Here is a 12,328-nt window from a genome sequence, read left to right on the forward strand (position 1 = left end):
TGGATACATTGCCATTCGAAAATACTTCAAACTCAAAACTTTAAACAATAACGAGTCTCGGGTTATGGCCAACCTCCATACTCTGTTTGGTTAGCAACACCATATTGAAAGCTTTTAGATCATGGAAACCCATCAAAATACTTTATGGTTAATTTTTAAAACTCGGTGTGGATTGTGTAGTAATGTTTTCGACAGGTATCTACCTTTAATAATGATTCTCACGTGAGTTTAAACAATAATAGAATATAACATTGTCTAAATCTCTAGTACACGGGGTGCATGTACAATTGACACCAGATAATCTTGCACAAGATGGAAATAAAATATTTCTTTATTTTTTTTAACGAGCATATTACATTTTAAAATTTGCAGATTCTGAATCTAATCATTTCACTTCTTATGTGATTTGGTCAAAGGAACTTTTTTTTCTTCTCGAAAAACTAGGATCAAATGAAATAAAGGATGAGTCAAATTCACCCCCCCTGCAAAAACAAAACCGTGACGTTTTGCAAAACTTAATTTTCAGAACGCCACCATTTCGGCTTGCATTCTATCATCTTCAACAAATATAAAAACATTTGGGACTAAATTGCAAACATGCTCAAGGCAAGCTAAAGTTTGATATACAGATCAGAGAGAGAGAGAGAAAGAGGGAGAGAGGGAGAGCGATGACGAAGTTGCACTTTTGCATTGTAATTGTTGCTGCGTTAATCTCAATTGGTACTCTTTGTAACCTCTATCAAATATTTTCTTCTCATGTCCGGTTAATCTTTTTGTGTTTTTTTATTTATAAATTAACATCTAACTCTAATGATGCAATGTTTTATTTTTCCTTCTTTTTTTGCTCATTTTATCAGTTTCTGCAAAGGAATCGGATGAAGTTACCAAGCTCCATATCGGCATCAAGGTGAAATTTTTCTTCATTTGAGTTTGGGGAACGGGTTATTTTTCATTATTTTAATTTTTTTTTTCTTTTCAATCGTATAAATTTTGTATAGAACTGCATGTTAATTAGTTTGGATGTTTTCATCAAGGTATTGACTAGTGCATTGAAACACTGATAATTTTAATAGAGCATGATATATCTTGGGAGAATTAAATACACCCGATGAAGATTAATTCACATATATCGAAATTTTTAATGAGAAAAGCCAGAGCTTGAGGTTTATAGTAGTAAAACTAATTAATATTTACAGAGATGTGAGTACAAACAAATGGATGGATGGAAACAAACTATAAATTTAGGACCAATAAATGTATATGCATGCAGTGCTAGTTGTTTTGGACTTTATTTTGTTTAAAATTTCAAATTACAGATTGAATTATAAATGTTAGGATGTAATTTCAGTAGTTTGAGAAATAATAAAAACATGAAAATTTAGATGAGTAGATCTGATTTTCTTTCAAATCTTAAGACGAATTCAGTTGACATTATATTTCTAGTTTAATCTCTAGAAGTGATGGGTTACATTTACATAAATGTGAATTTATATGAGACACCTCTAATGACACACTTTTAGGTACCAATAATTGGCATTAGATCCTCACAATTTACTAGCAACGAGACAATACAATTTTTAATTGTGGACTATTTAGTTTGCATGTATCCGATCAAAGTTTGCATCCTCAGAAAGGTGCTTTAAGTTCTACTTCAGGGTTATTCATCTTTTATCTCCTACTCTAACACAGGCATCGTAAAGTTAATCTATAATAGAAATTATCGAGTCTTTCACAGTATCCTAATCTACAAAAGATAAATATGTGGTTGCAGTACAAGCCAAAGTCCTGTGAGATCCGAGCTCAAAACGGTGACAGAATACAAGTGCATTACGATGTAAGTTAATACTAAGTCATGACATTTTAATCAGTAAAATTTTTGATAGATTATGGTCTTTTACTGTGAACAAGATTTCAGATGAATTATAGATCTGTACGTCCATTTTTGACTCTTTTATGTTTGAAAAACCTCTAGTACTTTTCAATCTGCTATGCTCGTTTTTCAAATTTTGATCAGCGCAACACAGACACACAGAATCAGAGAAAATAATTTTACTTGACATTTGGATGGTTTTTTTCCCATTTTGTCTTGGGCAAGGTTTTTTCCTTTCCGTTTTTTTTCTTGGTGTATGACCTGACTCAATTACCATAATAAATATAATTTGTTTTTCTGCAAAAAAACCTCCACCTTCTAGTTTTTGTGATAATAAATTATAGAAGAACCAATACTGCTGCCAAGTTCTTGAATAAATGAAAGTTTTTTTTTAATAGTTATGCTTGGTTTTCCTTTTAACTTGTTAAGGTTTATTTATTTTGCAAGTAAATTAATATCATTGCACCGAAAGCAATATATTGGGCATCTGACTAGTTGACTCGATCGGGATTGATATCAAATTCAATTAGTATGACCTTTATAGATAATTCCACCATAAAGGTAGACGTTGAAACTTTTATGACAAATAATTCTATAATTCATAAAAGAGAGAAAAATGCACATCTTAACACATATACGAGATAAGATATCTAATCATCTTTGCAGCCACATAATCCTTATAAACATAAACAATTCCTTTGGTTTTTTAAATTTAATTTCTTCTTCGTGTTCTATTGAGGCATGCTGACTTTAGCATTCTATAAAATAATCCACATTGATGTATTTTTTCCTATTGGCAACTATCATAGCAAAAAGGTAATCTTTTCTTCTCATTTTGGGGGAAACCAATGTTTTATTCAGGTATTTTACATGTGTGGTAGCTTATTCTGTATTTGAGGCTTTCATATTTGAGTTCAACCTAAGTCAAGCTCAAGAGACCTATATATTTTTGAGCAACATGTAGTAAGCCCTAAAGATTCCTGAAAAACACAATAATATTTGTGAGCATAAAGTTAGTTCCAATTATGCAGAGGAGTAATTGTCAACTGTTTTTCTGGATTTTCATTTCAGAGCCTTTTAAGTTCATTTTCGTTAGAGTTTCTTCATGTTTCAGGGGATGCTCACAGATGGAACAGTTTTTGATTCCAGCTATGACAGGGGTGAGCCAATTAAGTTTAAGCTTGGTCGTGGTCGAGTAATCAAAGGTGTGTAATTTGTTGCTTCCTGTTGTTTTATGTATAAACACTGTCACTCCCCAGTTGAGATAGAAATGTGCATGGAATTTCTGCAGGTCTTTAATTCGCTAGTGACAATCATGATATAGAATTCATGTAGCAATTCTAGATTTCCTATAATCTTTTGGTGAGAATGTGCTAATGATCCAAACAGCCAAGCACCCCATTCTTCCTCAATACTATTAAGACCAATTCCTAAGAATAAACTAATATCAGACACACGAAAAGCACTGAAAAACATCGAGAACTCAAAAAACAAGGGTATACGTGGTTCGGCTTGTAGCCTACGTCCACGGGCGAAGGAGGAGAATAACGTTAGGAAATTGCAAAGGATATAATGTGGAGATCTCTCAATCACTCAATCCTAAATCACACTCTATGTAGGGTGAAAATTTGATTCTTCCGAAGAAAGGAGTTTCGTTTGTATTTATAAGAAAGCTTATTACAAACTAACAAATCAAATGTTTACAACAGAAGCAGAGGGAAGGCCCTCTTTGTTTTGTGTGGGGACTTTAGGTGGCTATAGGACGCTTCGCTCGATGCTCGGGTCGAGTCTGCTTCCCTTGGACCGTTTGAATGAGGTTGCTGGAGAGCTTCAGTTCGCAGTAGAAGCTCGGGGTAATAGAGTTCGGGTCTACTTAGTTCGTCGGCGATCGGAGCTCGGAACCAGGTAGCGGTGCTGTAATGCAAGGATCTGCTAACAGCTTGGTCTCAACTCTTTTTCTCCAAGTTTTGCGACCTCTCCTCCAGTGTGCTGGAAGGGGTTTTTTAAATGGAAGAAGGACAGCTTGACTTCTCCTTGAATTGTGGGATGTGACCACATCCTCTTCAGAGACGTCTCGCCGTTCCTCGATACCATGAATGGTCATTCCAGGGATTGTGCTTTATGTCCTGTCACCTACGATGGGAAGGCCCATTCTTGTATATGAGGCAACGAACGACTGCTATCCGAGTGGATTTGACCAGCATTAATGAACCGCATTTATGAGTTCGCAGATCGATGAAGTGTCTGTCCGATCACTTGTACTGTGCGTGACCGCCCGGCGTGCTTTGAGCACGGTGCTTCCTCCTTTCCGGTCAGGAGAGGCGGTGAAGTAGGTGTACAGTACTCGAGTGGGTCTAGCCAGCTTGCCGAGTGCCGGCGGATCCAGCTCTTGGCTCAGACATCCGAGGTGAGTCGCATTTATGAATGCTCAGGTTGACTCGACACCTGTCCAGTCCTTCGCGCTGTGCGCACTGTGGGCGGCCGTTTGACGGTCCTGGGGTACTGTGCTCTCTCTCACTTCGGGTCGAGAGAGATGGGAAGGTCCATCTCAGCACGTGAGGTAGTGGATACCCAGCTGTACTGACGGTCTTGGGGTTTGCTGGCGGATTCGACTCTGGACTCGGGCAGGCGAGTTGAGTGAAAGGCGAACTTCCGCCATCCTAATCGATCTTAACTCGTGCTGGCGAGCCGACCGTAAGGCGAACTTAGAATCGAGCATGTGCGATGTCCATGCGATTTAGGCCCGTGCCAGAGAACCGGGCGTGCGAGCTCTTTTCGCAGGCGAATTTCCTGTGAGCCTATAGAGGTATTTTTTACCGTCTACAAGACCCCCTTCAAAGTTTTCAGACCTAAACCGGCTCGCGTGTGGTCTGGAATACTTTGAATGAAGAAATTTTCGGCGAAGTAAGCGCACTTGATTTCTTTTAGGATTTTTAGCAAATCCTCAGCTATCAACGGGTTTGATGTGCCTTTACCAATTACCGTTTGAATCGGGCTAGCCATACTATTCCTCTCAGTATGATGAGTTGTCGACTTTGTTTATGATTTTACCTTTAGTGGCGAGCGAGTTGCCCAGGCGAAATTAGTCTTTGGGAGCCAAATTTCGCGCAGCTCGCGGGGTCATGCCAAGTATTTGCAGGCGAAACCCTTCCTTTTTGAGGTGGGCCCAGATCTGACGGGAGATGAGCCACGTGTCAGCTGATAGGGCCTTGTGCTTCCCAGCTAAGGCGGCGCGGTCCCATTGGGTCGCGGCGATCGTGGTTCGACAACACGATTTCGTGTGTTTCGCCCCATGACGCATCGTGGCCGTGGTTTTCGGGTTCAACCGTCGGATGTAGCCGCCAACCTCGGTTCTTTCGATATACCGAGGGTGATCTGAGCCGTCGAACTTGATCGTGGCCACGTCCTCTGTCCGTTAGGGTTTTCGCTTTTCGAGGGCAGTCGTGGCCACGTGGACAACTCCGCCCTTCTAAATCAGCCATTTTCCTCCATTGGGAGTTACCGTGCCCTCAAATCTTAAAAGGAACCTCCAAGGAAAGAATTCCCGCTTCATCCTACAATGGCTCCGAAATCTAAGAGGTGCAAAGTGAGGGGCGCGGGCCCCGGACGTTATTCCGACCGTCTCTCCGCCGGCATGCCTGCCGGTGCTCTGGAATCGCGCCCAGGTACGTTGATGGGTTCGTTAGATGATCTCTTGTAAGTCTTAGGCGTCGGATTTTAGGAAGATGAGTGTTACTCATTTCCCCGATTTGGGGCAAAGTTTGCCCTATTTTGCCTTTAGACGATGTGTACTGTCCCTGCAGGCGAATCCTTCAGTGGGGAGGAGGCGAACTCCCTTTTCGTAAGGCGAGTTCGGCCCTTTCCCATTAGAGGGGAGTGCAGGCTGTACGGATAGACCTCGTTCGAAATGGGTTCCCCCTTTCGATAGGCGATTTCGCCCTCCTCTGGTCGATGGGCGATTTCGCCCCTACAGCGGATTTTGTTTCAATTGACTTTTTATTTCTTGTTGCAGCGACCTTCTCCGATGAGGCTCTCCCGGAGGGTGTGGCGGTTGGCCACGCCGGGGCTACGAATTATACGGCGCCTTCTCGATTTCCTTCTCTGGCTCCAATGCCCGTATTCACCGCTGATAAGCCGCACGGTCTGGTACAGAGGGTCACGGATGGTCATCACTTGACATTACGCGAGTTGACGACCAACGCGGTGCTGACAGATGAGGACAGGGCAGAGCTGCCGAAGCCTCAATTTTTGCCCGTGGGGGAGTCGACAGCGGTGGCGGAGACCTTCCGTCACCGCTTCTTTCGAGCTGGTGGAAGCTTTCCCCCTAAGGACTTTAGGGCCCCGGGGTGGGTCTATTCTGCACCCGGCAGCGACACGTGGTGGTCCAAGATCACCGACTATGTTCTGGCCGAAAATGCTGATCTCAAGGGCACAGAGCTGTATGTGGCCATCGAAGCCACTCGACACGGCTTGCGGATCAACGCTTCTCAGTTCCATAGTATCTTGGAACTGTATTGCGCGGAAAACGGCACATTTTTCACCCCCAATGGCGAGCTTGGTATCACCCCTCACGAGATGTACGACGTGTCGGGGTTGCCCCTGGGAGACTTCCCTTACGAGGAGTACGTCCCCGATCAAGATGAGATCGATCAGCTGTCGAGTCATTCTCCTTTGGCGGTTGAAACTCTGTGGGAGTTACTCTGCCACTACCACATCTGCCTCACTCGGATCACAAGGGGAAGAAGAAGAAGACCCCGGGGATCAGCCACAAGAATTGGGCTGATTACCTGTTCCCGGGGAACGATGTCAAGGGGATTCCCGCTCTCCCGTTAGGCGCGTGCGACCAGTCTGAAGTGGAGGCGAGGGCAGCTAAAGAAGGAAGCACTCTGACTCTTGACCGCGACGAGGGCGGGTTTAAGTCTGGTACTGTCTTTCACTCATTCCATCATCAGGCGAAGTTTCTCATCTCGGGGAAGGCGCTGCTCGCGGGGTACCTCATGTTATGGCTGAAGAGGTGCGTAATCCCCACTCACTCCTTTGAGGCTCTTCCTGTGGAGGTCGTGTATCCGGCGGTTTGCCTAGCTCACGGGAAGTCTTATTCCCTGGTATCGGCGACGATAGCGTGCATTCACCGAGGGCTCCGCACTCTGACGGCCCAATTCTGCCGTGTGTCGGTCCTTGATGAGGGGGAAGGAGTAGTTATCAAGACTCCCAATCCTAGGGTGGGACTACCGTACACCTACTTGATGGCGTGGTTCGTATACCACTGCGAATGTTTGATGAGCGCCCCGGCGGCGCCTCAGGGCGATAAGTTTGTCCCCTTCGTCCAGCGCTTGGAGAGGTGCTCTTGGAAATGCAAGGACATCCCTGATGCAAGGAAGACGCTCTCCCACTTCGGGCATTATAATTTTCGCCGCTTCTTCCCTTATTTCAGTGGGGGTGGGTATGGAGAAATTCTCAGGGATGCTCCGACGGCGGATCACTACACGGTCCTTACTCGCGGTGCCTTTCGTTGGTTGGTGAATATCCGACCGGGGTATCACATTCTGAGAACCGGCTCTACATGCTATCTCGAGCCATACACCCCCTGCAGGTTTGCTCGCTAGTTCGGGTATGATCAATTGTATGTGGGCAACGCCAACCCCCACCTGCGCTTTGAAGGAGGACTGGTGGATGGCGCTCGGGGATGGTTCTGGACTCATGCTGGTGGCACCCAGGCTCGTTTTGAGCTACCCGCGCGGGATCGCGATTTACACCACATGCTCCTATACTGCCGCTGGTATCGGGGCGCTAGTGCTAATCCTGCCAATTTCTGGTTCCAGAATTCATGTCTGGCGGAACGCAATCGTCCTGTCTGGGGTCCTCTCCGTTCTTCGAGGCGAAGGGGCCACCAAACCGCTAGGGAGTTGTTCTCGGAGGATCCAGTTGAGGATTCCGAGGGTTTTGATGCTGGTTTGGACGAATCTGAGGCTCCATAGATTCGAGCTCCAGTCCAGAGTCCGACAATCGGACAAATGGGGGCGCCGCTTCTGTCTCCGAGTAGCTCGCTCCTCTCGAAGCGTCAGCGGGAGGCAGTGGCCGAGAGTTCCCGAGCGGGGGCGGCTAAGAAGGTCCGTCGTGATGAGATGGCGGAAACCGTCCGAGCGGCGGAAGGTCAGGATGATGTTCCCCAGGTGGGTATCCCCGGAGCGGCGACGTCTGGAGTTGTGCTGCCCGTCTCTTCTGCTGCATCGGGGGCGGCTCTGGCGACTACGAGAGACGCTCCTCCTGGCGACTACGAGACGCTCCTCCGCGATCTGGCGAGAGGCTACCGACGGGAGCTCCAGCGGCTTCTGTGTCCGCATCAGGGGGTAATTTTTCTTTTGCAATAGCGTCTTTGATCGCAACGATGATCTCATACCTTTTGACATTGGTATTGGACCTATGCAGGTGCGATTGAGGAGGTGATCCACATTCCTTCCGACGAGGAAGGGGAGGCTAAAGATGAGGAGGGGCCCACCGGCTCGGGTAAGTGTGTGTTTTAGCATCACTTTTCTTCCCGTACTCGACTGTTAGTAGGGTCCCTTTCGAGGGGTCTCTGTTAACCTCTTTCTGTGCATTTGTAGTTGACCCTAACCGTGAAGTCGCAGGTGAGGAGGATCCTCACTCTTGGGCGAATCGCTCATCTGAGGCGGGCGAATCTGAGGAGGATGACAATATCTCAGTTCACGAGGCATTGTCCAGTGAGGCAGAGGATTTGGCGCTTGAGGACGCGCCTGGCCGAATAGGGGGATCTCCTGCTCCTATGGAAGCGTTGGCTGGGGGTCATTCATCGGCGCGAGAATCTCCGCTTCAACGGGAGGCCCCCATTCTGCAGGTGACCATTTCTCCGTCGACGGCGGCCGTTGACGTTGTGACCACTGCACCGAGGGTGTCATTGGTCGCACCGTCTCCGGTGGTGCCCGTTACCACTTCTACGGTTATGGCTATAGGCACCTCGACCGTGATTTCGTCTACGGCGGAGGAGGTCGCCCTCTCTCCCTTGGAACGCTGGCGAAAAACGCAGGTGGAGCGAGCTCTGGCGAATTTCGAAGATACTTTGGCCCACTGCACCCGGCTGGTCTTGGAGGAGAATTGCCCCTTCGAAGAATTCAGGGAAGTTCTTGAACACGATGCGTCCTTCTTGCGTAAGAGGCTCGGCGCCGCCGCGGCGAGGCCCTATTTTCAGCGTCTGAACGAAGTGGAGGGGGCTGTTCGGCAGCTGCTCGCTCTTCGTGCGGAGAGTTCCACTCTTGTTGATCTCGCCTCCCGTGAAGTTCGAGTAGCTTTGGCGGATCGTGATCGCCGCCTGAACGAGAACATGACGTTAGAGTTAAAACTGTCGGCAGAGTCGGAGCAGGTCAGAGCCGAGGATGCACAAGTGGCCCGCGAGGAAGAAACGGTCGATAACCAGTTCTCCCGACTTTCCTTCGAAGTAGAGAGGCTGAAACAGGTTGTAGCCGAAGCACAGGCTGCCCTGGCCGTTCAAGAGAAGGCTCGCGATCACGTGGCAAAGGAATTGGAGGGCGTAAAGTCTCGCCGGCGATTGACCGCTGGCTCTGTTGCAGAGAAGGATCGAGCTCTCAAGGATGTCAGGGAGGTTATTCAGGATTTGATCTCATGCACGGAGGAAGATATTCGTCGAGAGGTCCTGAGAAGGCTTGAGCTTCGCCATGCTGAAGAAATTCGTGAGGCGGAACTGAAGTTGAAATCCCTGTAGTTCGCCTTTAGTTTTCTGCTTGTAATAGGACTTCTTTTTCATGAATGAAATTTTCCCTTTTGTTTTTGGCCTATTGTCACTTGTGTGCGTGTGCCATTTTCGTAACCATGCATTGGTCAGAATCTGGCCGCAAGAGGACCTCAACTGCAGCGGGATTATCATCGATTGATTTGCGCTGTAGGTTTATTTCGATTGCAGGCGAATTCGGCCCGTAGGCGGATTTGCAAATGCTAATGGCGATCCTGACTCTGATCGGGTTACGCTTTTAGCGGGCCACGTGTTAATCCACGTGTACGCCGGTTAAGGAGACGTGGGATAGCCGCCTCGCATTAAATGCGAGGTAGTGGGCCTCTTCGTTCCCCACGTCCGATTTGAGCCGTTTGTTGAAGATCGTGCTCAAGGAACTGCCAGATCTTGTCCGTCCAGATCCGATCTGTTCGGTCTTACTCTTTAACTGCTTTAACCTTGAACGGTCTAATCAAGTACTGAGTAACCGCCTAGGACTCTTAGGGTATTTAACACCCTAACTCTTCCTCAAGAGGGCCTATCGTCTTCCTCAGAGTAAACCCGAACTTCTTCTTCCTCATACTCCCAATGGCGCCGAAGGTGAAGAGAGTCGTTTCCAAGAAAAGGAAAGAGCCTGGTTCTTCAGGTGCTGCCGAAGCCGTCGCGGCTGAAGGTATCTTCTTGCTTCGACTTTCGTGTGAGTTTAGTAGGTATTCCTCCCCCAATTGTTCCCTGTATCGCTTGTTGCGTCTTACAGGTCGAGAGGAGGTGCCGGCTGCCGAGGAGCATGCGGCTGAGCCCATTCTGATTTCAGACGATGAATCTGAAGGCCGTGCGAATTCCGCTGCTTCGGATCCCGCTCCCCAGCCGGGAGCCGAACCTTGCCTCCAAATTCCTCCCATCACGGCGCTCGCTCCAGGCCAGAGGTCTGTTCCCTCCGAGTCTCAACCATGGCAGGCCCGTATTGAAGAGTTCGAAGGCGCTGTAAGGCAGACAATTTCCCTCGTCGAACTCGGTATGGGTACATGGGTAGCTTTGACAGTTTCAGGCAGTCCCTCTATGATCGCGTGGCCGATTTACGGCGATCAGGTGAAAACCATCTCGCTACCCGTTGCGTGCGTGAACTCCGTCTCTTGGAGCCACGCATGATGGTGCTAGAGGACTTGCTACGGGGGGGGCCCGGAGGTCAAAATGGCATCTTGTCTAGCTCACTTCAGACGTCAGGAAGCCCTGGAACAGGAAACCCGCTCCAAAGAGATAGCGGATTCGGAGTCTGCGGCTAACTTTTGGGTGAGCCAACAACGTTTGCTAGAGGAGCAAGTCATTGACCTCAACCATACCATGGCTCGCCTGAGGGCCGAGTTGGGACAGGCGGAGGCGAAGTGGAAGGGGCTCCAATCCGACGTTGTTAAGGTGAACGAGCACGCTGAGGCGGAGACTCGGCGCCTGCTGGCTTTGCGTCAGACAGATGCTGCCGCCATGTCGAACCGCGAAGATCGAATTCAGAAAGCTGCTGAAAACAAGGCTCGGGAAGACCACGCGAGCCAGGTTGAGGCGGTCAAAGAGGAGATTTCCACCTTCAGCGTGTTCGACTGAGACTTCTGCCTCAGGATTGTATTAAGACATTTTGCCTGCTTGTTTTGCATTTGGAACTATGCCATGACTCGTAAAGTCATAACTTTGTTCAAATGTATTGTCTTGAAACACTGGGTGTATGTTTTGCTTTTTTGAACATGTCATTATGACTTTCGCAATTGCAAAAAGACCATAACTTTGTTCAAATGTACTGTCTTAAAGTATCAATGAGGTTTGTGCCCACTCATTGTGTGTATTCTCTTTGGATGTGTCGCTTTCCAGTGTTTTGCTCTGTAATTGCAGGTGATCTCGTATCGCGGGTGAAGTCCTTCATGCGGTGATCAGCCCACTTTCGAAGTTAAACTCTACTCTGGTGAGTTTATGCTACCGGCGAAACCAGGGCAACGTCGAGCTCGCCGAGATGGTGAAACTCGGCCCCTGACGAATTCGAATTGCTGGTAAGGTGAAACTCAATTGGTTGACGAGTTTGTTTGTCGGCGAGACTTGATCGCAGCGAGTTTTGCTTGGAAGCTAAACTCAACTGTTGGCGAATTCGAGTAGAGGACTGAACTCATTTGCCGGCGAGTTTCGCTTAGAAGCGGAATTCAACGGCTGGCGAGTTTATGTTGCGGGCGAAACCCGTATAGTGTTGGACTTGTGTTGGAAACCCGACTCGATTCGCCTGGCGAGTTTGATCTGTAGGCGAAGTTTGAGCAGTAGCGAATTCGTCCGAAAATTGGAGTTCCAACCGCGGGCGAAAACTCCTGTCACGTGTCGGTCAGTGGGCCCAAATGCTTGCCAGCCAAGACTGTGCAGGCGCATTAATGCTCATTAATGGTGAAGCGACCGATCGCTTCGCCTCTCGTGCCCAATCCGATATGTCGGTTTGGGGTTTGCTCTTCCGCCACCGTCGTCGACGTCGGCGCTCCGGCGGTTGCCCCTGCGAATCCGGCGCAAGGGCCTCCCGTTCCAGACCCAGTGGCTCACCCCGCTTTCGTGCCGCTCCAGCACCTAGTGGACTTGGTGCACGGGATCGCCCTCGAGGTCAGCGTAGGCGGAGAGCGATACTTTGATGCGCTCCCTCTGGTGGAGTCGGGCTTGGAGGCGGTCCGCCGTGCTGGCGATGCCTCGCTCACACG

General features: G+C 48.0%; 2 protein-coding genes across 2 annotated transcripts in view; both read left to right on the top strand.

The window, feature by feature from the left end:
• Window positions 594–3,169, top strand: LOC109826146 (FK506-binding protein 2-like). The gene is made up of 4 exons (XM_020393127.1): window positions 594–720; window positions 858–907; window positions 1,772–1,834; window positions 2,985–3,169. The coding sequence occupies exons 1-4, from the start codon at window positions 669–671 to the stop codon at window positions 3,081–3,083; spliced, it is 264 nt and encodes an 87-aa protein (XP_020248716.1). The 5' UTR covers window positions 594–668; the 3' UTR covers window positions 3,084–3,169.
• Window positions 9,716–12,328, top strand: part of LOC109826455 (nucleosome assembly protein 1-like 5) — a 4,501-nt gene continuing 1,888 nt past the window's right edge. Inside the window, exons 1-2 of the mRNA XM_020393486.1 lie at window positions 9,716–9,785; window positions 10,372–10,703. Coding sequence (XP_020249075.1) covers window positions 9,716–9,785; window positions 10,372–10,703 — 402 coding nt within the window. The remainder of the gene's footprint in view (window positions 9,786–10,371; window positions 10,704–12,328) is intronic.

This window comes from Asparagus officinalis, chromosome 10, assembly GCF_001876935.1.
Source record: "Asparagus officinalis chromosome 10, Aspof.V1, whole genome shotgun sequence".
NCBI classification, from domain to species: Eukaryota; Viridiplantae; Streptophyta; class Magnoliopsida; order Asparagales; family Asparagaceae; genus Asparagus; species Asparagus officinalis.